The following is a 26,441-nucleotide window of genomic DNA, read 5'->3' as shown; positions in this document are numbered from 1 at the left end:
ATGCGAGTTTAAAGGGAAGATAACAAGAAAAGAAATAAAAAAGGAAGCTTGTAGAACCAAGAAAAGATGTTAAGGAGAAAAATAAAACCATTGCACTACTTCAAACCACATGTAGACACAGCTTGAGAAAAAAACATGATGTGGAGGGAAAGGATGTGAAATGAAAGTGATCTGAGAGAAGATGGGAGATATGGGAGACAGACAGCTCAAGGAAGCTGGCGTCAGATGTTACCTGTGACGCGTGTATAGCATGTGTCCTTTGGAGCCCCCAGGAAGAGAGAGCGTGCTGTGTGAGTGTGCCGAGGTTGCACATGGATCCAATATTGAGGCTGCTCCACTTGGTGACTAAAGCCAACAAAATTTATCCTTTCACAGTTCTAGAGTCCAGAAGCCAAAATCAATATTGTTGAGATGAAACTATGGAGTTGGGAGAGCTCTGCTCCCCCTGGAGGCTCTAGAGGAGAGTCTACCAACAGGCTCTGTGTTCACTCTTTTCTCCTCCTCTGTGTGTCAATCTCCCTGTGCCTTCCTGCTCTATGAACATGAGCACTGACATTTGGGGCCCAACTGATTGATTTAGGAAAGTCTTCCCAATGTAATTAATTACATTTGCAACATCTTTTATGCTGTGCAAGGAACATTTACAGCTGATTTAGGGATTAGGGTGTGGTTCCTTTAAAGAGATTATTCAGCCAGCTCATTCTTGTGTGCATTCTTGGAAAGGGCGGAGCAGGCAGCATCACAAAGTATACAGGAGCCTTGCAACAGCGATTCATAGCACAGCTGACTGGAAAGGCAGGCAGGAGTCTTTGTTCCCATGGATCTCTGCATAGGGCAAGGACAAAATGGACTCTAAACTAGACGAGAACAGGCCAAGGTTTAAAGGACTCACTCATCTCTCCAGATTTTCATCTTTGTGGAAACACCCAAATTATCAACTTAAAGGAGAAAGGGCTTATTGTTAGTATTTAGGCAGCCTGCTTCTGGGTTGCCTAGCAACATATGATGTCATCATGGGTCACTCGCCAGGTAGTCGCACCTGGCAGGCGAGGTTCAATTGCTCCATAAAAGGACCAACCTGCCACTTTGTCACTCTCTTACTCTCTTATTCTCTTGCTTTCTTGCTCTCCCCTCTCTCTGTCAGGGTACCCCCTCCCCCCATCATGTCTCTCTCCTTCCCTCTCTCCCTCCATCTCCATCTAATAAACCTCACTGGATTTAAGATGGGTTGTGTGTGGCATTTTTATATAAACACTAACTTATTTTTCTCACAGCTTCAGGGTTTCTGCCCATGGTTGCTTTTGGGTTTGTTGTAACACAGCACACCATGGCGGGAGCATGTGGCAGAACAGAGCTATTTATTTCTTGGCTGACATGAATCAAAGAGAAAAGGAGAGGCCTGGGTCCCAATATCCCAGTCAAGGACATGCCCCCAAACAACCTAACTTTTTTGCGCTAGGCCTCATCTCTTATAGATCCCATCAGTTCCTCATAGGGCCACAGGCTAAGAACCAAACCTTCAACACATAAAGCTTTGGGGACGTTTGAAATTCAAACTATTGCAAGTGCAGAGATAGATAGTGGGGCGGGAGACCTAGGAACAGAAGAGTAACTGGGAGATGGCTTTTACGGGTTTAAGCAAGAAATAGGAGCAATGAAGAGATTAATTGCAACAGGGTCATACAGAAATAATATCCATAGCAGCGAATACCAGCAACAATCTGGAATCTGTGGTACATTCTAGATTACTGGATGAATCAGACTCTTACTATTTACCTCCTCGACTCTTGAGATAATGGAGTTGCTAGTAGTACTGATCTGGAACAGGGTTAAAACTATGGTCTCATATGTGAAAAAGAAAAAGAAAAAACCCTTCAATCAGAAATAGGTCATGCTACAGGAATTTGTTATATGCTATAGGGTTATTATATTCCTATTATAAGTAAGTCTCATGATGTTGGATCCAAATAAATAAAGAAAAAGTGAGGGTTACATAACACTGTGTATTCTTGCTACATGCAATTCTGTGCCAGTTTTTAATCAACCTTAAAACCTCTGCAGACAACCCCAACATACTGCCTCCCCATGTATTTAACAACTATTACATTTTGTCTTTTACTAGGGAACACATTTATTCCCACAATTGTATATTCCTCAGTAATTAATTAACAAACAGACAAACAACCCACCCCCATAAAGTCAGTTAAGGATCAGCTTTAGTTTTACTGGGATGTCATCATGTTCTTCACTTCTGAGAAACTGAAGTTTCAGGAGAACAATAAGTAGAAAATGGAGTATATTTGGTTACTCTCTGCAGGAGGCTTCTAACATTTGGTTAAAGGGAGAGAAAGAGAGAGGTGAGAAAAAGCAAGATTGTAGTTCAGGAAACTTTAAACTGAGCTCTATACAAAACAACATAACCCTGGAAGGGACTCTCTGAAATCCCTGATACACACACTGAACACAAAGGATGTTGCTGTTCACCCCCAGAGCAACAGAATCGTGATTTTGAAACCTGTAATTCTTGGTAAAGAGTCAGGACTACAGGCTGCCTTTTGCAGGAAAAACCACTCTGAAGCTGGATGTTGTAGCCTTCTTGGCTGCAAGGCCTTCCTCTCCACCTGCCTGGGTTTCCAGACCACGTAGTGCTTGGGGAACAATCCCTGACTTGAACTCCAGCAGTAGTTTGCCACAAGCTGCCCTGAACAATGGCTCTGTTGACTCTCAGATGCCAGCCACTGAGTGAGTTTCCAGAGGGAGCATGATGTTGCCTCAAACTGTCTGTTCTCTGTCAAAGCCCTTGCATCCATCAGACCAAATCTTTCTGAAGCTAAGGTATGAAGCCAGTTTAAGTATTCTATATGCCTTGTATATTGTGATATGAACTGTCCTCTGCCTCCAAAAGGCCAGCCCTCAAAGCCAGATGAATTTCTCCTACTTCAACTCGTATTCTAGAAAAATTCCTCTATCCCAGTGGTCTAGTAGCCATGTCCTAACAAACCTCATGGTCAACATGCACACAACACCCATAGGACTTATTAATGGTAACTGCTAAATGGCTCTGCATGTAAATCACAGCTTCTCTTCATGGACATGGCAGCTGCTGAAAGCAGATGTGCTTAAATCTTACCCGTTTGTTTCTCTACCACAATGACTCAGGCAACCTCAACCAAAGGTATCTAATAATATTTCCTTTCTGTTCCTATTCATTTATTCAAAATCACATACAGCATTAGTTCTGGAAGTTTCATGTATGTAGTCAGTTAGAGAATATAAACAAAGATCACTTCTTTAAATGTTATTCAAGTACTTTTAACCTTTTTATTATGAATTTACAATCTGTATAAGTAATGTTATGATTTATGGCTGGGAAGTACAATGATAAAATAAGGCAGATTAACACCTATCACTTCACATGCTTATCATCCTTATGCTAAGAAAATTTGAAATTTACTCTTTGCTATTTCAAATGTGTAATAACACATTATTAGCTATATTTATCCCTGTGTAACAGAGTTAAAAAAATCCAATCTTCCTCCTCCTGAGACTGTATTTTTTGGCCATCATCACTCCAGTCCTTCCACTTCCCAGCTTGTACAATCGGCATTCTGCTTTGTGCTTTAGGACTTCAGTTGTTTTAGATTCCACACATAAGTGAGAACATGTGGTATTTGTCTTTCTGCAGCTGTCTTATTTCACTGAGCATAATGTTCTCTAATAACACACTGTTGAAAGTGAAAGAATTTCTTTCCCTTTTAAGGGTTACTAGTATGATGCTGTGTATGTATCCCATATTTTCTTTACCTAGTCATCTGCCAGTGGACACTTACATTGGTTCCCTGACTTGGCTATTGTGACTAATGTCACAAGAACTTGAGGGGTAGTGCAGAAATCTATCTCCTCAACATACTGATTTCAATTTTTTGGGTAAATACCAGGAAGTGGGATTGCTGGATCATATGGTAATGCTATTTTAGAGGGTTGTTTTTTTTTTCCTTGGGGGTGGTAATTTGTCAAGTATTTTTAAAGCATTTTTATTCTTTCTATCTTTCTGTCTCCCTTTCTTCCCTCTCCCACCTACAAGCTCAACCATGTCACAAAAGTACAACTACATTTTAAGAACACACTGCATGTCTTCTGATGTTGCTGTTCTTGCCTACCCCATAATATTGAGAAGGGCTCTCAGCAGTCTGCTCATAATTTTTATCGGGTGGACTGATGAGGACAGGTAGCTGGATCCAGAGCATCAACTTTGGGGCTTCCACACTAGACAGGACATCCCAGGGGTTGGAGCCAATTGGATCCCAGCCCCCGTGACGGTTTCCTGGGTCCAGGAGGCATGAACTGTGGATGCCCTCTACTCCCTGCATACTCCATGTCCCAGCTCCAGAGATTCCCCACTTTAGCAGCCAGACATCACATCCCTCTTGCTTCCCTAAGGGCAGCTTCAGGTTTCCCAAGACATTTGGGGTCAATCTAGTTGATCAGATCCAGCTCCCCTCCCCCATAGCTGTCTCCTGGGTCTAAGAGTACTGAACTGTGGGACCCCAGAATTTTCTGCATACTCCAGCAAGTTCAGAGCCCCAGGTCCAGGGACCCTCCTCTCTAGCAGCCAGACATCTGATCCCTCCCTCCTGCCCCCCCCCAGGGCAGCATCAGGATTACTGGGACAATGTTTCCAGCATCCATGCTACAGTACTGCTAGACAACCCACCCCATGGAGACCAGGCAAAAAGTAGAAGCATATGGATCATGTATCCAAGATGGTGCAACCCAGATGAGTCTAAGTAGCAGAAGCACAGAGTCTGGCAGGCATGTAAACTGCAACCCAGCTCCCTTCTGAGGTAGCCCACCACTGCCACCCATGCAGAGCCCATTAAGACACCTGTGCGTCTCCACCCCCATCTGCACCCTGCCCTTCAAGGCAACTGTGCACACTTGCACCCTGACCCTCAACTCCCACTCCTAACACCTGTGCCTGCACCGGTGCCTGTACTTGCACCTCACTCTTCAAGGCTCCCTCACTAACATCTGAGCCAAGCCTATCAAGACAACTGTGCCTGCACACTCCCTTCCTTAGCTGCATCCGAATTCCAGCTCCTATTCTTGAGGCCCTGGACCTCTCTCATCTTCCTGAAGACTACTCCAGACTCCAGAAACAGGAGGAACCAGTCTACAATATAGGCTCCAGGAACAAACACTCAAGGCTATGGACAACCAGACAGCTAGAGGCCAGCGTAAGAATACAACCAACAAAAACCAGGACATCATAGCTTCTCCAGAACCCCTAAGTCAATGGATATTCTAATACAGCTAAATACAGGAAAATGATCTTAAATCTATGGTTATGAAGTTATTAGAGGTATATGAAGAGGAAATAAATCTCTCAAGGAAATACAGGCGAATACAACCAAACAAATCATGGACAGACAGGAATCTACAATTAAACGGGTGAAGAAAATGAATAAAATCATTCAAGACATGAAAACAGAATTAGAGTCAATAAAGAAAACACAAACCAAGAAAATCCTGGAGATGGAAAACTTAGAGAAGAGATCAGGAACCACAGAGGTAAGCATCACCAACAAAAGAATACAAGAGATGGAGGAGAGAAGCTCAGGCATTGAAGATACAATTGAAGAAATCGATACATCTCTCAAAGAAAACATAAAAACGAAAAAATACCTGACACAAAAAAAAAAAAATCCAAGAAATCAAGGACACCATAAAAAAGACAAAACCTAAGAATAATAGGAATAGATGAAAAAGAAGATTCCAGGTTCCAAGGTCCAGAAAATATTTTCAAGAAAATCATAAAAGAAAATTTCCCTAACCTAAAGGAGATTCCCTTAAACATACAAGAGGCTTACAGAATGCCAAATAGACTAGATGAGAAAAGAAATTCCTTCCATCATATAACAATCAAAACACTAAATCTACAGATCAAAGAAAAATATTAAAAGTGGCAAGGAAAAAGGGCCAGGTAACATAAAAAGGCAGACCTATCAGAATCACACCAAATTTCTCAACAGAGGCTATGAAAGCCAGAAGGGCCTGGCAGATGTTATGCTGACACTAAGAGACCACAGATGCCAACCCAGGCTATTATACTCAGCAAAACTTCCAATCAACATAGATGGAGAAGGCAAAATGTTCCATGACAAAACTTAAACAATACATACATAGCAACCCAGCCCTATAGAAGATACTAGAATAAAAAACTCCAACCTAACTACACCCAAGAAAATGCAGGACAAAGATAACTTCATAATAAAAAAGCAAAAGAAAACAAATAGACAAATACACGGTGACCACCAACTCCATAATAAAGGAATTAACAAACATTGGTCACGAATATCAACAAAAAGTACACAACTCTCTGATAAAAAGAGAGACTAACAGAATGGTTTCAGAAACAGGATCCAACATTCTGCTGCACTTAAGAAACACACCTCTGCAACAAATATAGATACTACTCAAAGTAAAGGGCTGGGAAAAGGTTTTCCAAGCAAATGAACCCAAGAAACAAGCTGGAATAGCCATTCTAATATTGAATAAAAGAGACTTTCAAACAAAATTAATCAAAAAAGATGAGGAGGGACACTTCATTCTTATCAAAGGAAAAATCCACCATGAGGACATCAAAATCCTGATCATCTATGCCTCAAATACAAGGGCTCCTGAATTCTTAAAAGAAACATTATTAAAGCTTAAATCACACATCGATCCCAACACATTATCAGTGGGAGACTTCAACACTCCACTTTCATCAAGGGACAGATCATCTAGATAGAAACTAAACAGAGAAATAATGACACATACAGAGGTCTTAAATTAAACTAATAGATGTCCACCAAATTTTTACCCCAAAACAAAAGAGTACACCTTCTTCTCAGCACCTCATGAAACCTTCTACAAAACTGACCATATAGTTGGGCACAAAGCAAGCATCAACAGATACAAAAAGACTGAAATAATCCCTTGTATCCTATCAGACCACCATGGTCTAAAACTACACCTTAATAAAAAAAGAGATAGCAAAAAGCATGGAAACTGAATAACTCTCTACTCAATGACAGTTGGGTCAGGGAAGAAATAAAGAAAGAAATTAAAAACTTTCTAGAATTCAATGAAAATGAAGGCGTAACATACTCAAATTTATGGGACACAGTGAAAGCAGTGCTAAGAGGAAAGTTCCTAGCACTAAGCGCCTTCGTAAAGAAATTAGAGACATTTCATATGAGCAACTTAACAGCTCACCTGAAAGCCCTGGGGGTGGGAGGAAGCAAACACACCCAAGAGGAGTAAATGACTGGAGATAATCAAACTCAGGGCTGAAATCAATAAATTAGAAACAAAGAGAAGAATTCAAAAAGTGAATGAAAGAATCAAGAGTTAGTTCTTTGAGAAAATCAATAAGACGGACAAACCCTTAGCCAAACTAACTAAAAGGCAGAGAGACACTATCCAAATTGACAAAATCAGAAACGAAAGACCAGTATCTCTTATGAACATTGATTCAAAAATACTCAATAAAATACTCACAAACCAAATCCAAGAACACATCAAAGATATCATCCACCATGACCAAATAGGCTTCATCCCACACATGCAAGGGTAGTTTAATATACAGAAACTGATCAGTGTAATCCACCATATAAACAAACTGAAAAAAAAAAAAAAACAACAAACCATGATCATCTCCTTAAATGCTGTAAAAGTATCTGCCATTCATGTTTAAAGTCTTGGAGAGATCAGGGATACAAGGCACATACCTAAACATAGTAAAGACAATATACAGCAAGCTTATAGCCAACATCAAACTAAATGAAAAGAAACTTAAATCAATTCTACTGAAATCAGGGATAAGGCAAGGCTGCCCACTCTCTCCATATCTCTTCAACATAGTACTTGAAGTCCTTGCTAGAGCAATAACACAACTAAAGTATACAAATTGGAAAGGAAGAAGTCAAAGTATCACTATTTGCAGATGATTTGATAGTATATATGAATGACCCCCAAAATTCTACCAGAGAACTCCCCCAATTGAAAAGCACCTTCATCAAAGTGGCTGGATACAAAATTAACTCAAATAAATCAGTAGCCTTCCTGTATACAAAAGACAAACGGGCTGAGAAAGAAATTAGGGAAATAACAACCTCAAAGTAAAGAGCTGGGAAAAGGTTTTCCAAGCAAATGAACTCAAGAAACATAAAGTACCTTGGTGTAACTCTAACCAAGCAAGTGAAAGACCCGTATGAAAAGAACTTCAAGTCTCTGAAGAAAAAAATTAAAGATATCAGAAAGATATGGAAAGATCTCCCATGCTCATGGATCGGTAGGATTAACATAGTAAAAATGGCCATCCTGCCAAAAGCAATCTACAGATTCAATGCAATTTCCATCAAAATACCAACACAATACTTTACAGACTTAAAAAGAACAATTCTCAACTTCATATGGAAAAACAAATAATTCAGAATTGCTAAAAAAAATCCTGTACAACAACAGATCGTCTGGAGGTATCTCCATCCCTCATCTCAAGCTTTACTTTAGAGCACCTGCATGGTACTGGCACAGAAACAGAATGGTGGATCAGTGGAATAGAATCGAAGACCTGGAAATGAACCCACACACCTATGAACACCTAATTTTTGACAAAAAAGCCAAAACCATACAATGGAAAAAAGATAGCAACTTCAATGAATGGTGCTGGTCTAACTGGATGTCTACATATAGAAAAATGGAAATAGACCTATTCTTAATCACCCTGCACAAAATTAAAGTACAAGATTAAAGACCTCAACATTAAACCAGACACACTAAATTCTATTAGAAGAAAAAATGAGAAAAAGCCTTGAACTCATTGGCACAGGAGACGACTTTCTGAATAGAAGAACACCAATAGCTTAGGCTCTAAGACCAACAATCAATAAATGGGACCTCATGAAACTTAAAAGAAAAAGAAACTGTCAACAGAATGAAACAATGGCCTACAGACTGGGAAAAGATCTTCATCAACCTTACATCTGAGAGAGGGCTAATATCCATAATAGATAAAGAACTCAAGAAATTAAACAATAAATCAAATAATCCAATTTAAAAATGGGGTACAGAGCTAAACAGAGAATTCTCAACAGAGGAATATTGAATGGTGGAGAAACACTCAAAGAAATTTTCAACATCCTTAGTCATCAGGGAAATGCAAATTAAAACAACTCTGAGATTCCATCTTACACCAATCATAATGGCTAAGATCAAAAACTCAAGTGACAACACATGCTGGAGAGGATGTGGAGAAAGGGGAACCCTCCTTCATTGCAGGTGGGAATGTAAACTTGTACATCCACTTTGGAAATCAATCTGGCACTTTTTCAGAAAATTGTGAACAGTGCTACCTCAAGATCCAGCTATACCACTCCTGGGCATATCCCTAAAAGATGCTCAACCATACAACAAGGACATTTGCTCAACTATGTTCATAGCAGGTTTATTTGTAATGGCCAGAATCTGGAAACAACGTAGATGTCCCTCAACTGAAGAATGGATACAGAAATTGTGGTACATTCACACAACAAAATACTACTCAGCTATTAAAAGCAAGGTTTCAAGAAATTTGCAGGCAAATTTATGGAACTAGAAAAGATCATTCCGACCTACACCTAGAAAGACATGCATGGTATATACTCACTTATGTGCGTGTATTGGCCAATAATATAGGATATCCATACTAAAATCTATAGACCTAAAGAAGCTAAACCACAAGGAGGACCCTAAGGAAGATGTTTAATTCTCATTGAGAAGGGCAAATAGGATAGATACAGGAAGCAGTAGAAGAGAAGGAACAGGACAGGAGCTTACCACAGATGTCTTTTGAAAGACTCCACCCTGCAGATGCAGAGACTCACAGCTAAACTTTGGGTAGAGCACAGGGAGTCTTAAGGGAGAAAGGGGGAGATAAAAAAGAACGGGAGAGGTCAGGAGCTCCACAAGGAGACCAACAGTGCCAAAAAAGCTGGGCCCAGGAGAGCCTGCAGAGACTGATGCTTCAACCAAAGACCATGCATGGAGAGGACCTAGAACTCTTGCTCAGATGTAGCCCATGGGCAGCTCCATCTCCATGTGGGTTCCCTAGCAAGGGACAAGAGACAGTCTTTAGTATATATAGTGTATACATAGATATACATAGTGAGCATGCCAAAGTAAAGTGTTGTCTTATTTCCTTTTGTACTGAGTCCCCAGAGTACTGAGAATTAATATATTTTTATGACTATATATATATATTTCTATATAAAAAGACAGGCTTTTCCTACAGCACAGGTTGCTTGTATTACCACTAAAATGGGAACTTTCTATGTTGGGCATTTTACTATTTGACATGTATTATTTATTCTTACCACATCTGTGTAGGGTATGCACATCATCATCATTTCAGTAGGGAATCATCAGAACATCTTCACTTCAGTAGAGAAACAGGGACATGAAGAAGCCCACTACCACACCCAGTAAAGAGGCTGTGCTTTACGGCCTTGCCAGGCCACAGAGGAGGACATTGCTGCCAGTTCTGATGAGACCTGATAAGCTAGTGTCAGATGGAAGGGGAGGAGGACCTCCACTATCAGTGGACTTAAGGAGGGGCAGGGAGGAAATGAGAGAGGGAGGGTGGGATTGGGAGGGAATGAGGAAGGGGGCTATAGCTGGGATACAAAACAAATAAACTGTAATTAATATAAAAATAAAAATTTAATTAAAAAACTATCCAAACCAAGCCTGCCCTCCACGCCACAGAAGAACAGCCCAGGAATGCCATGCCTGCAAGGATGCAAGCCCAGGGACCAGTTTAAACAAGCATCAGTGGTTTAGAAAGAAGCGAGCAATATCCTACCTCCTGCCAAAACAACACTGGCCTGGCTTGGTGGCAGCCACTCCTCGGCTCTTCCTAGAAGGTTCTCGTGCAGACAGGCATGTATCCTGGCATTTCAATGCTGTCTTTTCCCCTCTTGTGTATCTTCTAATACTATTTTGATCAACATCTCCTCTCCTTCCTCTTATAAAAGTGATTTTTGAAGAGAGGGATCCATGTAAATCTATAACTTGGAAAATTTTCTACACCCTAGATTTGGCAGTTAGGGTATGAAAATATTATAATTAGTGTGAAATGAGCCATGGAAAGGTGTCAGGTAGATTTAAATGCAAACATCTGGTCCACAAGAGCATTAAAACTAACGAAAGTCTTTCCTTGTCTTTTTCATTTTTTAAACAAAAGCTTCAATAAAATTGTTTGATGCTTTGTATATTTGCTGTTAAAAAAGTCTGATAAAGAAAAAAATGCCATATCAAATACATAAAATAAGTTTAAAATTTCAGTAAGTATAAAGAAAACAAAATTAAAAAAAAAAGATTTTTCCTAGGAAAAATATGGAAATGACCAGCTGTCTCTACCCAGGCCTCTGAACATTTAGCATTTTTCTTTCTTCTGGAGAGTAGGCAGCCACTGGCAGAGAAGAGATGGGTGTCAGCAGGCTTTCTTAAGGACAGTTGAGACAAGCCATGCTCATCTCTCCTGCCACGTTTACTCTTTAACACTGAATTCATTTCAGGCTTCATCTCTAGCAATGGCCTTTAGACATGGACGACAAATAGCTTTTGGCAAGTTGTATCAATTTCCTTTGAATATGTTAACTTTAATAATTCAAGCCATTGCAAATCTAAAGTTCAAATAGAAGACATTAAAAATTCTGAATGTTCATCTTATCCTATGCAGAATAACCCTTTTAACCATGTCCTTGTGAATCAGCAAATCTATAAATGTAAAGATGTAAGATGAAAACCTTTTTTTGCAACAGTCCCTACCGTCTGCCTTTCCTGTTCACTCCTTATCTTTCAATTCTGCTTTTTTATTCAACACACAGTAGGAGTGGATCTGAAGATCTCATACCTAATCTTAGCAGCAAGAAAATTGCAGCTTGGGGAGATGAAGTGATTCACTCAAGTGTAATCAGATAGTTAACAGTGATCAAGGTAACAGGCTCAATCACTGGCTGGAAACCAGATGGTTACATCTGTCAGCAGCTGAAAGAAGGGGAGAGCAGAAGGAAGGGTCAAGGTGGGGAGTGCACTATGATCCTGTGGGGAAGAAAAACTAGAACCTGGATTTGTTTTTAAATTTTTGTTGCACGTGCATTTTCTGTGTGGTGTGCTCGTGTGCGTGTGTGTGTGTGTGTGTGTGTGTGTGTGTGTGTGTGTTATACATTAAGATCCTGAAGCTGATGTCAGGTGTCTTTCTTGAACTTCTAATGTTTGAGGACATGATGGAAACTTGAAATTTTATAACTAATTCATTTTTAAAATGTATTCCTTGAAACACAGCCTTAGTTCCCAATTTAAAATGGCAACATGTTGTCATTTAAATGTACTTTATTATGTGCCAATAATGTTATAGGAGTGTGACAGTCCAGACAATTCAACAAATGTCTTCAAAACTGAAAAAGCCAGATGCTTTATATGATGGAAGATGGATTCTGCCCTAACCTTTAAAAAAGAAAATCTGAATCATACCCTTAAATATTCTGCTAAAGGGGCTATTTTAAAATCCTCAGGTTTGATCTTTGATAAAACTTTGGTTTGTATTTATATAAGTAAAGGAAAGTATGTGTGTGTATATATATATATACATATATATGTAAATGGTGTATTTTAAATATGACTTTTAGATAATAAACATCATACTATGATATAGTTTTAATCTTTTGTTTGTTTTTGTGTTTGTTTTTGAGACAGGGTTTCTCTGTGTAGCCTTGGCTGCCCAGAACTTGCTTTGTAGACCAGGCTGGCCTCAAACTCATAGTGATCCACTTGCCTCTGCCTTCCTGAGTGCTGGAATTAAAGGTGTATGTGATATGGTTTTAATCTTAAAAAACATTTTACTCCCAGTTTTAAAATTTAGGTGTATGTGTGTGAAAGAGGCTATTAGATCTCCTGGAACTAAAGTTATAAACAGGTTGCGAGCCATCCGTAGGCACTGGGAAGTGAACCTATGTACTCTGCAAAAGTAGTAAATGCTCTTAAATGCTGAGCCATCTCTTTAGGCCCAGCTAATCTCATTTTTAAATGTTGGCAACGTATTAAATACTTTACAACTTCTCTGAAGGTCAGACATGACACATCGTATTTATGCAACAGAGTTAGCCACACCTGGCTACTTCCAGGCCGTTTCCTCCTGTTATATCCTAATTGAAAATTTAAAAATCTTATTATTGACTCTTTGTGAGTTTCACATCATGCACCCTAGTCAATCTCATCTCTGTCCCTCAAATCTGCCCTTTGCCCTTGTAACCTCCCTCCAAAATAAAAAAGACACACACAACCAGCCATCCAAACAAAAACAAAACAGAGCACAGAAAACATCTCATCATGGAAGCTGTAGTAGGTCACAGTGTGTTCCACAGACTACCCCCCTGTCCACACATCTTCACTTGCAAATATTCATTCCAGTGAATCATCGGTCTGGTTCAAGATCTCTGGCTTCTGTGACACCATCAATATTGGATCCCCACTGGGCTTCCTCCTGGTCATCCAGTTGTTGCCCAGTGTCATGGAGATCCTGCAGCTTTGGATCAGCAGAGCTGGCCCTTTCAAGAACCCCAAGAATTTGCAGATGATATAGATTTGGGTGGGCCAACTCAAAGCCTGGGTGGTAGCTGAGCTGGTCAGAGTGCTAGCTCTCCCTTACCCACAGCATCACAGCAAGCTCTCCAGCACTCCTCCGGCTAGGTCACCCAATGCCACCATTGGCAGGAGCCAGCATCAGCTCTCCCACTCTCATGCCCTCAGGGCCAGCTCCCCTGCACCTATGCCTCCAGGAACAGCTCCACTGTGCTGCCCAGTCAAGGTGTGGGGCCCACTCTCCCAAGTATTGCAGCCTGCAAGGGGCTAAGCCAGCTCTCCTGCTCTCGCACCTTCTAGGATGGCTCACCTGCGTCTTTACCATCAGGACCAGCTTCACTGTGTTGCCCAGGTGAGATCGGGGCCCATTTTCCCAAGTTCTACAGCCAGTGAGGGGTAGAGCTAGCTCTCCCACTCTCACGACTTTGGGTCAGCTCTCCCAACTACTGTAGGTGACAAGGCCTAAGGACCGGGAAGGGAATCACTGCCTTGCCTGTACCATCTCCCAGCAGGTAAGTGGCAGAGTCAGCTCTCCCACACTCTCGCCCTTGGGGCTGGCTCACCAGCACCCCTTCCACCAGGGCCAGCTCCACTCTGCTGACCAGGGGAGCAGCAGGGCCCACAACAGCAGTGCTGCCACTGGTGGGGCCAGCTCTCCAGTGGGCCACAGACAGTGAGGAGAGGGACCAGTTCTGCAGAGCCCCTGGACATTCATGTGGTTCCCGGCAGCTATCCCAACTAGGGATGGCTCCAGGCACTGAGCCACCTGATCTGTTCCCCAGTGACATAAGAACACCACCACCAACCATCTCTACAACCGAATCCCTGACCTGATGTTAGCTGAACACTCCATGGCTCTGGACTTCCCCAGGCTTTGATACCACTCACGTGGTACCACATGGCCCCTGTTTGGGTTTGGAGATACATACCTCTTCCTAGTCATCTCATAACATGAAAGAAAGGTTTCGGTCTTGGACCACACGAAATATTCCCAAAATGTTTTGTACACCACAGTGACCTCCGTAAACACCTTAAGAATATTAGCCTTTTGTACTAAAAATGTGTAGGCACATTACCAAGCAGGCAGAACTCTGTCACATCTAAGCTTTTTTTCAAGTGGGACAGGTTCTCAGTGCAAACTATAGCGGCTTCTTAGACACTTACCCAGAGTTAGGACTATTTGCTCTGAGACTCTCTGCTCTAGACATTTTTCGTCTGTCTCAGATAGCACCACTTAGTGGCTACGGTTACATGAGAGCTCTTCAGGGGCATCAGGATGTTTTAACAGGGGAAGGCTAACTGAAAAGACCTAATGCAATCACTGTGAAAGCCGGGAGCTAGCTGGGCAACCAACAAAAGGAAACCGTGCAAGCGTTTCAGATGTGACAAAACTGAGGGAAACATCTGAGAGCCAGTCCTGGCCTGTTGGTTGCTCCCAGTGCTAATTAGACGGCGGGGCTTGGAACTCAGATCTCACACTTGGTTTTTCTGGAGCTCACCCCCATGTTCAGCCATCTCTCCATTCAGTTAGTGTTACAAAGGAAAAGCTAGATTTCATTTTACTTTTACTGTCCTGGACAGTACCAGTAGCACTTGATAAAATATTTGTTGAATGGATTTTAAAATTCATCTGTACTTTTCCTTGAAACAAAAGCAACTATCCATTCAGCAGAGCAAAAGGATAAAACACTATGGTTTCTAGGATGACCTAACTGCACCATGCTGGGGAAAGCTGGCACAGGCTCAGCTCAACCAACAAGAGCTGAATTGTCAGCTAAGGAGCTCTAATTAGCATCTTCTGACGTACCACTGTGTACTACCAAGGGCAAACATTTATGTCACATGATAATCTGTGTTTGAGAGAGCAGAGCCAATCAAGAATTCCAGGAAATGTTAAAGAAAACTAATGTCTGTATAAGCTCTTTCTGTGAAAACAATGCGTTTCTGTTTCGGATGATGCCATGGGTGGTCACTTCTACTAACTCTAATATTTTACCATAGTAATATCTAACATATACTAAGGAAGTCTCAATGAGAAGAGAGTCTGTTCTTCGTAATTACAGTGGAAGCAGGGAGAAATGGGATGCATCTCTAAGCAACAACACCTTCCCCATTTTATTATCCTTTGTGACAAAACAGACTCAAGGCAATGACATCTCCTGTACCAAAAATTAATAAGGAGGACTAAGCTTATTTATTCTTTATACAAATTTCCTCCAAGTTCAGAAACTAACATTCAAGATAGTTTTCACGCATATAAAGGATCTAACCTGTAATTAGTGGTTGAAGTCTCCCACTTAGGACAACAATAACACTTCTATGGATGTACTCAGGTAAAAGAAAAAGATTGATGGCTTTGTTAACGCACAAGAACAAAGTAACAGGCTTAGGAAACCTGGAGCAAGCCTTAAGCTACCCCATCAAAGCTCACGTGCCCCACTTGAAAGACTATAAATGTTGCTAGAGGGAGGCAGGGGGGTGGGTGGAACTTTTCTCCTCTCCCTGATCTTGGGGCCATCCCAAACAAAAACACCTCCAGTCCTCTCTGATGCTCTTAGATGTGTATCGTCAGCATAAACCCTGTTGTTTAGGCTGCCAATGTTTTCCCAAACAGCGAGTGATGAACTATAGTCAGAGAATATCGCAGGAAAGGGTGCTGCTGAGATCTTGGGGACACAACTCTGCCCTTAATGAGTTTCTGCTTTTGAGAAGGGTGTCACTTCTTCTTCTTCTTTTTTTTAAATTGGAAAGGAACCTGGGGTGAAAATCCACCCCTACAACCTCAGATAGTTACAGAAGGGGACGGAAGGAAGGTGGGAAAGGCGAGGTCCTTGGGGGCCCAGAGGCCCAAGTGATATGGGGGAGCAACCTGAGGGTCCGCCGAGCGGTGGTAGTGTGTGTGTGTGGTGGGGAGACATGTGGCGGCGTCACACATCGGCCCTGCCCGCTGGCGCGCGGAGGGCTGGCAGGAAGGCACCGAGGCCTGCAGCCTCCGCGGGGCCCGGTGGAGTTGGCGGCCTTACCTGGTTTCTGCGGTACCAGGCGCTCGACAGCGAGCCGTTGCCCGGGCCCGGTGCCCAGTACGTGAAATTCCGAGACAGCTCGTCCAGGACGGCCGAGGCGTCGTCCCCGGGGCCCACGGGCGCGGGCAGCGCCGCCATGGCGCCGGCTCTGCGTGTTGGGGCTGGGCGCCGCACTCCCGCCCGCCGCTCCTCCCGCAGCCGCCGCCACTTCCTGCCGGGCCGGCCGCCGCCACCTGCCTCCCGCCGCGCAGGTGCGGTCCGGGCCAGGAGGAGCCGCCTCCGCCCGCGCCGGGGCGGCTACACCTGTCAGCTCAGGGATGAGATCATCTCCTGTGCATGCAGCAAATGCTTGTCCCAGTGCACGGAGGAAAGGAGCCATCGGTTAACCCAGTGGCCGTCGTCCTTGGCTGTCCCAGTTCTCGCATTTAAAAGGTTTAAAATGGTCCACATGTGGAATAAAGAAAAAGTCATGATCTCTCCCTCTCCCCAATACTGTGAGCAGTGTGGGAATTAAGAGCCCATCAACTGACCGCTCCCTAGGAACTATCGGTCAACTAGAGAAGGGGACACCCTATGGCAGCAGTGTATACGGTGACTGGATGGGCTTTCTGTCTGATACCTTCACAAAGAATCGCTGAAAAGGTGCCAGCTGTTGTGTATAAAGATTTGGGTTGGGACAGAAATCTTAACAACAACCTTAACTCATACCGGATGTTCTGGTCTGACCTGTTCTTTTTTTTTAATCATTCATTACAATTTATTCACTTTGTAACCCAGCTCTGTCCCCCTCCCTCGTCTCCTCCCAATCCCACCCTCCCTCTTCTCCTATGCCCCTGCCCTAGTCTACTGATAAGTGAGGTCTTCCTCCACTTCCATCCGTCCCTAGCCTATCAGGTCTCAACAGGACTGATTGCATCATCTTCCTCTGTGGCCTGGTAAGGCTGCACATTCCCAGGGGGAGGTGATCAAAGAGCCAGCCACTGAGTTCAAGTCGGAGACAGCCCCTGTTCCCCTTACTAGGAACCCACTTTTATACTGAGTCTATGATCTGTTTTTGACTGTTTCACTACAAATGATCTTTGCCATATCTCTCACTTTGAGCATTCTGATTTTGTACTAATACCTGAAGTGTCTGCACTGGGAATTCTTTTGTTTGCAGGGTGCTGAGATTCGTGTTTTGTTGTTGTTGTTTTGTTTTCTCTTTTCTTTTTCAAAGAGTTATTTATTTATTATGTATATACAGTGTTCTGCCTGCCTCTATGCCTGCATGCCTGCGTGCCAGAAGAGGGCACCAGATCTCACTACAGATGGTTGTGAGCCACCTTGTGGTTGCTGGGAATTGAACTCAGGACGGTTAGAAAAGCAGCCAGTGCTCTTAACCTCTGCGCCATCTCTCCAGTTCCTTCTGCTTTTCTTTTCTTTTCTTTTCTTTTCTTTTCTTTTCTTTTCTTTTCTTTTCTTTTCTTTTCTTTTCTTTTCTTTTCTTTTCTTTTCTTTTCTTTTCTCTTCTCTTCTCTTCTCTTCTCTTCTCTTTTCTTTCTTTTTTTTTTTAAGTTTTTTTGACACAAGGTTTCTCTGTGCAGCCTTGGCTGTCCTGAACTCGCTTTGTAGACCAGGCTGGCCTCGAACTCACAGCAATTCGCCTGTCTTTGCTTCCCTGAGTGCTAGGATTAAAGGCCACTGCTTCCAGCTGGTACTTTAGCTTCCACAACTATGACTTCGAGGGAGAGGAGGAAAGAGGAGAGGAGATGAAAAAAAAAAGAGGGAGAGAGAAGGAATGAGAGAGAGAGCTTCAAGGAAAGAAAGCTGCTTAGCTGGAACCTGGTTTCTTGGGGGAAATATGTAGATGAGAGAAGAGAGTGTGAACAAGTCATTAAAACAATGCAAGTCATCGTGACAGTTGCATCGTTTCTTGCTCGAGTAACCAAAATGTTGAGTCAACAATTAACTATTATAGCTAACTATGCTGAATTTTTTAAAAAGTTATTTATTTCAAATATATACTTTAAAGAAAACTTATCTCTTTGCTATATTTCGTTATTTTCATAAGTATATGGTGCTGTGAGCTGAACCCATTGCCTCCTTCATGTTAAGCAAGCGCTCTACCCCCAAGCTACATGCCTGCCATATGAGTCTTTGATGTCACTTCCGCCATTCTTCTGCTCTGCCATGCCTGGTATCTGCCCACCCTTTATTAGAAAGTGTTTTTATTTTTTGTTTTTGTTTTTCAGAATCTCCAATCTTTCTCCTTTGACTCCATTGGAAGGGAACAGGTCACATGCCTGGTTTTACCTGCATGTGATTCTTGGGCATTTCCAGCCGGAGAGTGGGATGTGAACTTCTCCAGAAAGAAAAGAACAAGGATGGGGTGGGATGGCAGAGGGAAAGCAGCAGAGCTTGGCACAATCACTCGTTAGTGTTTTCTGTCAGCCAGACTGTAAGTAGGCATGCAGGCTCTAACATGCAAAATGCTAAACAGACCGACTCCAGTTTGCCTCCCTACTGACAGGGGCAGGCTTTCTGACCCTTATGATCAGCCCCCATAATGTGCGGCACACACCTCATGCCACTTTATTTCTTACGTTAGAGCATCAGTTTTGATTTTTAAAAAAATATTTGTATAAAAGCTCCAGTTTTGGAAAAAGATAGCACTTGATGGAGAAAATATGTGACTTGTAGCCTGTGATACGTGGTTTAGTCATCGACAGGTTCCAGAGTGCCGTTCCACCACTGTGGCTGTCCTAATGTGTGGGAGCGGTTGAAACAAGCAATTCGTGACCAGACTTCCTTCCCACAGGGCTCACGGGAGGCAGCAGGGATGCTTGTGAACTATTTTGGTCCCAGCCTTGTAGGTGGAGCTTTGAAGACTGTTCCTACTTCTGATGGCCTCTTCCTCTCCCAAGGCTTCTCGAGGGCGGACAGATTTCATTTCACCGGACCTGATCGGCCTCACAACCTGGAGGCTGACTTCCTAATTCTGGTGAAACAGCATTTGAAGCTAGGCTTCACTGAGCACTTGAAGAGTGGGTTCCATTTAGCCCTCTTTATTTGGGGTAATTTAATTGCAAAATTAGTAAAACTTTAAAGACATCTTTAGCAAGATTCAGTTAACACTAGTTTTTTTTTGTTGTTTTTTTTTTGTTTTTGTTTTGTTGTTATTATTTTTACAATAAGCATCTCCCAAATGGAGGGTCGAAGGTAAAGACCGGTTCCAGTGTCTCACTTCCTTCTGCAAGTGAACTCCAGATTGGAGACTTTAAGAGAACGGTAGAACTTCACACGTGTCACAATAATGCTAACCCTGAGAATGGTAGAATGTTACACTTGTCGCAATAATGTCAACCCTACAAGACATGAACCCTACCAGCAGAGACTCGGCGGCTGCCTGTATGCAAATCCTCACAACTCTGCTGGTTTGCTGTGTGGCTTTGACCCAATAACTTCACTTCCCTGAGCTTTTCAGTCTTTCCTATAAAAGGGAGATGATGAGGAGCAGGAGAGATGCTCAGTGGTTATGATCACAGCCTGCTATTTCTGAGGAGCCAGGTTCAATTCCCAGCACCCACACGAGAGCTAACAACCATCCACAACTCCAGTGCCAGGAAATCTAAAGCCCTCTTCTGGTCTCCTAGGGTACCATATGCACATGGTACACAGACATACATGTAGGCAAAGCACTCATACAAAGAAAATAAAAATTTAAAAAATGGCAAAAACAATTTTAAAAAGGAGATAACAAGTACTTAAAACATTGAAAATATTCAATAAATGCTGAAGTATTCAATAACTGTTGGCTGTTGGTACCTATAACCTTAAAATAGGGAAAACAAAACTTCCTTAAACAAATATAAAAGCACAACTGTACAGGAAAATTTGACAAATTTAATTACAAAAAAAACTGAAAACTTCCATACATCAATAGACAGCATAGCATATAAAAGGTAAGCCATGAACTGAGAACTCTAATTTATGAAATCCACAACTGACAAAGAAATTTCAAAGAATGCACAAGTAGCTTTTAGAGACCAATAAGAAATAAAATAGCAGATAACCCAGTGAATAGTCAAAATTATAAAACACACATTTTTTTCTCAAGAAAAATATCAATGGTTAATAATAATAATGCAAAATATTTACACTCAACAATAGACAGAGAAAATGCAAATTGAAACATTCAGGGACAACCATGTCCCACTCACTAGTTCAAAAAGTAAAATTTTAAAGATTTATATATCATAACAGTGCATGTACAAAATGGGGTTTTATTCAGCCATGTAGAAAGTTGAATTAAGTCATTTTCAGGAAAATAGATGGAATCAGAGATTACCATGTTAAGCAAAATAAGCCAGATGCAGAAAAAAATGGCATGTTTTTCTCTCAAATATGGAATATTTTTTAGTGTGTGTACATGTGTGTGTGTGTGTCTATGATACTTATGAGTGGGTGCCTGTCTTAGAGTTTTATTTCCGGGAAGAGACACTATGACCAAGGCAACTCTTTTAAAGGAAAACATTTAATTGGGGTGGTCTTACAGTTTCAGAAGTTCAGTCCATTATTATCCTGGCAGGAAACATGGCAGCATGAAGGCAGACGTGGTGCTGGAGGAGTGGAGAATTCTACGTCTTGATCTGAGGTAGCCAGGAGGAGACTGGAATTCCACAGTGGCAAAGCATAGGAGACTTAAAAGCCCTGTACCCACAGTGACATACTTTCTCTAACAAGGCCATACTTCCTCCAATAAGGCCAAACCTAACAGTGCCACTCCCTATGGCCAAGTATTCAAACATATGAATCTATGAGGGCCGTACAAATTCAAACCGCCACATTCTACTACCTGGCCCCCTTAGGCTTGCAGCCATAACATAATGCAAAATGCATGTAGTCCAACTTCAAAAGTCTCCATGGTCTATCACAGTCTCAACAATGTTTCAAAGTCTCTTCTGAGATTCATGACATCTCTTAACTGTAATCTTCTATAATATTAAAATAAAAAAGCAGATCACATATCATGGCACAGAATATACATGACCATTCCAAAAGGGAGCATAGTGAGGAAAAGCAAGACTGAAAACCAGCTGGGCAAGCTCTAAACTCTATGTCTCCATGCTGATGTCAAAGCCCTCTTCAGATTTCCAACTCCTTTCAGCTTTGAATGCAACATTCTCCCTCTCCCTGTTAGCAGTATCCTTGGCTTCTATCCCATGGCAACCTCTAACTCTTGGGGTCTCCAAGTCAATTAAGGCTTCACCTTCACAGCTTCACACAGTAACCTCTCTGGGCCTCCATGCAGGACACCCCTGTCAAATACCTGGCCTCAGCAGCTTTCCTTAGTTGTGGAGGGAGATTCCATTCTTGAGGGAGATTCCATTCTTGATTCTAAAGCCAGAATCACATGGCTGAAACTGCCAAGTTCTGCTTCTTGCTGGGGCTAGAACATGGCCCCCTCATTCAATTACAACCTCACCGTCTTTCTGTCTTCCACAGTTTCCTTCATTGTCTAAGCTTGGCTGTCTTGGAACTTGATCTGTAGACCAGGGTGAACTTGAACTCAGAGATCTGCATGCCTCTGTCTTCTGAGTGCTGGGAATAAAGGCTCCTTCTGCTGGGATTAAAGGCATGTACTACCACATCTGGACCTAAGCTTTTCTTTAATTCCTTTTCATTATAGATCTTTATAAGCATGGCCACTTATGCTTCAACATCTGGATTAAAGTGTGTTGATCCCCATCAAAAGCCTGTATCTTTCAGTCTCAGGATCTGGATCAGGTGTGCCCTCCATTTCTGGATAGAAGTTCATTCTGACAAATGAGACTAGTCTCACAATCCACCCCTTGTCAACTGGACACATAATCACATCTCCTTATGTCTAAATAAAAACAGTAACTAGATAATAATAATGTATAATATGATATAACTATTCCTTGTATAACCACAAATGCATTGTAAATTTAGACTAGATGGCAATGTCCCTTGGAGAACATCCTTTACACAAGATGGAAGCTTAGCTGGGTGGGATCTTGTCCCAAGGTCATCACTCCCTTAATTCCATTTAATATCTTTAATCTGTTTATTTCCTTAAACACAAGATTTAGCTTCATTCCACTTTCTGGTGCCTCTTTAGCCCTTGAACAATACAGTTTGTATTTTGATTTTTTTCAGCTTGCTGTTTGATCAAAATATTCTTCATAGGAGTAAACCACAGGACAGAGTCTATGCTAGGCTGTTTCAGATTTTGTTTGTCAATGCAATTAATCTAAATCTCTTCATTTTAGCCTCAGTTAGACTCTCTAAACAAGAGCAAAAACAGCCACATTCTTCACCAAAATATCACAAGAACAATCTCTAGACAACATACTAAAAGTCTCCTCTAAAACCTCTTGATCCAGGTTCCCACTAATCACCCTTAGTACCATTTTCTTCCATATTTCTACTAGTATGGCCCATTAAGCCCCCACTTTAAGCATTTCATTGCTTTCTACAGTCTCCCAATACACATTCCCTCAAACAAAAGCATGGTTAGGCATATCATAGCAATGCCCAAGTACCTGATACCAACGTCTGCCTTAGTTAGGGTTTTATTGCTGTGAAGAGACACCATGACCAAGGCAACTCTTTTTTTTTTTCCCCAAGACAGGGTTTCTTTGTATAGCCTTTGCTGTCCTGGACTAGCTTTGTAGACCAGACTGGCCTTGAACTCACAGAGATCCACCTGCCTCTGCCTCCTGAATGCTGGGATTATAGGTGTGTGCCACCACATTGGCTCCAAGGCTACTCTTATAAATGCAAGCATTTAATTGTATCTGGCTTAAAGTTTCAGAGGTTTAGCTCATGAACATCATAGCGGGAAGCAAGGCAGTGTGTAGGCGGACATGGTGCTAGAGGAGGCTAGAGTTCTGCAATTTGATCTGAAGGCAACCAAGAGGAGCCTGGAATTCCACATTGGGCAGAGCTTGAGGATAGGAGACCTCAAAGCCCCTCATCCACAGTGACACACTTCCTCTAATAAGACCACACCTCCTTCAATAAGACCACATCTCCTTCAATAAGGCCACGCTGTAGACATAAGATTATTGTGTAACTCAAATGCTGATTTCTGTACCCCCTATCTAGTTGCAATCCTTGTTCTGAAAAATCTCCTGTCTCCATGTTGTATAAACACTGCTCCCCAATTGTCCCCTGATATGCCAATAAAGCACTTACAGCCAATCACTGAGCAGGAGAGAGAATAGTGCTAGACTTCCTGCCAGCCAGGTGAGGAGAAGTTAGAGGAGGAAGTAAGAGATTGAATCATTGGAGAGGACCAGGTGACATCAGGAGAGGAGTTGGATCAGGAAGCAGAAGTGTAAGTATCTCTGTGATATACACTGGGAGGAAGCCAAATTAGCTTAGAGGGTTAAGACTAGAGTAACAACTGCTCATTTATTATGTTGTGAGGCTTATTAATAAGAGATGTAAGAGAGTATCAATTGTTTTGATGCTAGCTGGGTTAAGAGACAAACTGAGAAACACTATTTTTATAAGAACAACTTTAATAATTGGTGCCCAAAGTGGGACAATAATTGTTGAGGACCAGTGGCTTATCTCTCCTGGGGAAGAAAAAAAGAAAAAAACGCTGTCCTAGGGTGGCCTTTAAACCACATAAATAATGACACCAAGACCTTCTAAATTTTTTAAAACTTAGGCCTTAGCTGGAGAGACTCTCAGCTGTTTCACTTAATCCATCCACCTTGTCTGGCCCAGCCATGTGGCCAGCTATCCTCCCAGGATATGTCTGTCTTCCTCCATGTCTCCTGGTGAAAGGGCTTTTCTCTTTTCCCTTTCCAGAGTTCCTTTCTCTGTACCAGAAGTCCCACCTTCTACTTCCTGTCTTTCTGCCCAGCTAATTGGCCAATCTGATTTTTATTGACAGCTGTCACAAGATATTTCTCTAAATAACACTGCCTAATAGTGCCACTTTGTATGGCCAGGCATTCAAACATATGAATCTACGGCGGTGTACCTATTTAAACCACCACAGTACCCAAAGACACCAGAAGGCATCCGATCCCTCAAGCTAAAATTATAGGCAGTTGTGAGCCACCTAATATGGCTACTAAGAACTTAACCCTCTACAAGAGCATCAAAAAACACAGAGCCATTTCTCCATACCATATGTAGACTCTTATAAAAAGTGGCCATAGGGTTTATATGTAACTTATACACATCCTTTCATATCATTTACTTCACTTTACATAAAATCTCCAATACAAAGTGAGTGTTCTGTACATAGTTGCTATGCTTTGTTGTTTAGAGAATAATGACAGTGGAAGTCTGAACTTGTTCAGCACAGAAGACCAAATATTTTTAATCCACAGCAGCATGAATGCAAATTTGTGCCATGTGCAGACACAGAAAGTTAAACTGAACAACAAGACCAGGCAACTGGGTTCTTGCACAGTGAAGCCAGCATGGGAAGTATGCAGGCCCTTAGGTGAGGAGGTAGTAGCACTGGTGGGCACTGTAGAAGAACCACTAGAAGCCAGGGAGGTTCAAATGGCGAAACACCAGAACTGACGAGTTAAGAGACGGCCATGGTCCAACTTCTTTTAGAGGAGCTTCAAACTCCTATAAAGGGCTTTATAAGAAGTATGTTACTGTTTGTGGGCACATATTCAGTTATGCCACTGCAATGTGAAAGCACCCAAGGACATGTAAACAAATAGATGAGATTGTATTCCAATAAAACTTTATTTACAAGCACAGAAGGCTGCTGGTTTTGTCCTATTCCTTGCTCTGTGATCACAACTGTTCACACTACAGGTATTTTCTTGGTGATGCTGAGATTGGCCAGGGGAAATGTGACAGAGAGATAGTTCTGGGCCAAGACCTTCAGATGCATCTCTGTCTTGCCTGCTTGTTCTGTGCCCCTGGTAAAAGAAAGCTCCGAGTAGCCACTATTAGGGGAGAATAAAGGAAGCCATGAAGCAGATTTTAGGACAGTCCTTATAGTCTTCAGCAGAACTACATCTATCCTGAAGATTCTTGGTCAAGGAAATAAATATGGATAGTTAAAAGTCTCTATAATTTGGAGGTTGAATGTTATACAGCACAATTAATTAAATGTTGTGGCATGGTCTGGGCCTACTATGTTAATTGTCGCTCAAGATGTTTACTGTTCTATGAGCAAATGTTCACGTATACCAAGTGATGCTGTGGAACTTTGCCTCCAAATTATCTCCAATTGGCCAATGAAAATGGCTACACCTGAGCTGGGGAGAAGGGAGGTATGTGGAGCTAAGGGTTCATGAGCTTGAAAGACAGAGGATCACAGGAGAGAGAGGAAGGGAGAGAGGTACAGGAGAGAAGAAAGAAGAAAGCAGAGTACCACGGGTTAAGTATGAACTAGAAGTTCATGCTGGGACAAGACTGCTCTAAGGACTGGCAATTGGAGAGAAGCAGCCCCAGATGAAAAATATGTGCAAGTATTCATGGGAATTATGGATGGGAAGTAGCCCAGACAAGAATAATTAAAGCAAGTGGTGTAGGGTGTGGGGCTGGGAGATAACAAGGTAGCTGCCCAGTTCCAATGTATAAGCATACTAAAGATCTGACAGGTGCCTGTGTCTTTTATTGATATGACAGCTGATTAAATAATAACTGCTGTAATAATTATATGTATTAATAGTAAACATTAATAACCATTCTATTACAATTAAGGGCATTTAAAACCAACTTTGGATAGAAAAATCTAGTTAAAAAGTCTCATCGATCTGA

General features: G+C 41.9%; 1 protein-coding gene across 2 annotated transcripts in view; it reads right to left on the bottom strand.

Moving 5' to 3' along the window:
- Nipal2 (NIPA like domain containing 2) overlaps positions 1 to 16,930 on the bottom strand; it is a 97,411-nt gene extending 80,481 nt beyond the window's left edge. Inside the window, exon 1 of one of the 2 annotated variants that reach the window (XM_060392931.1) lies at positions 16,689 to 16,930. In XM_060392931.1, coding sequence (XP_060248914.1) covers positions 16,689 to 16,826 — 138 coding nt within the window. In that variant the 5' untranslated portion in view covers positions 16,827 to 16,930. The remainder of the gene's footprint in view (positions 1 to 16,688) is intronic. The other variant, XM_060392924.1, reaches the window with a different exon arrangement.
- Between the last annotated feature and the right edge of the window lie 9,511 nt (positions 16,931 to 26,441).

The sequence above is a fragment of the Meriones unguiculatus genome, chromosome 1 (genome assembly GCF_030254825.1).
Source record: "Meriones unguiculatus strain TT.TT164.6M chromosome 1, Bangor_MerUng_6.1, whole genome shotgun sequence".
NCBI lineage: Eukaryota > Metazoa > Chordata > Mammalia > Rodentia > Muridae > Meriones > Meriones unguiculatus.
The sequence above is the reverse complement of the archived record's forward strand: the minus strand, read 5'-3'. Positions and strand labels throughout refer to the sequence as shown.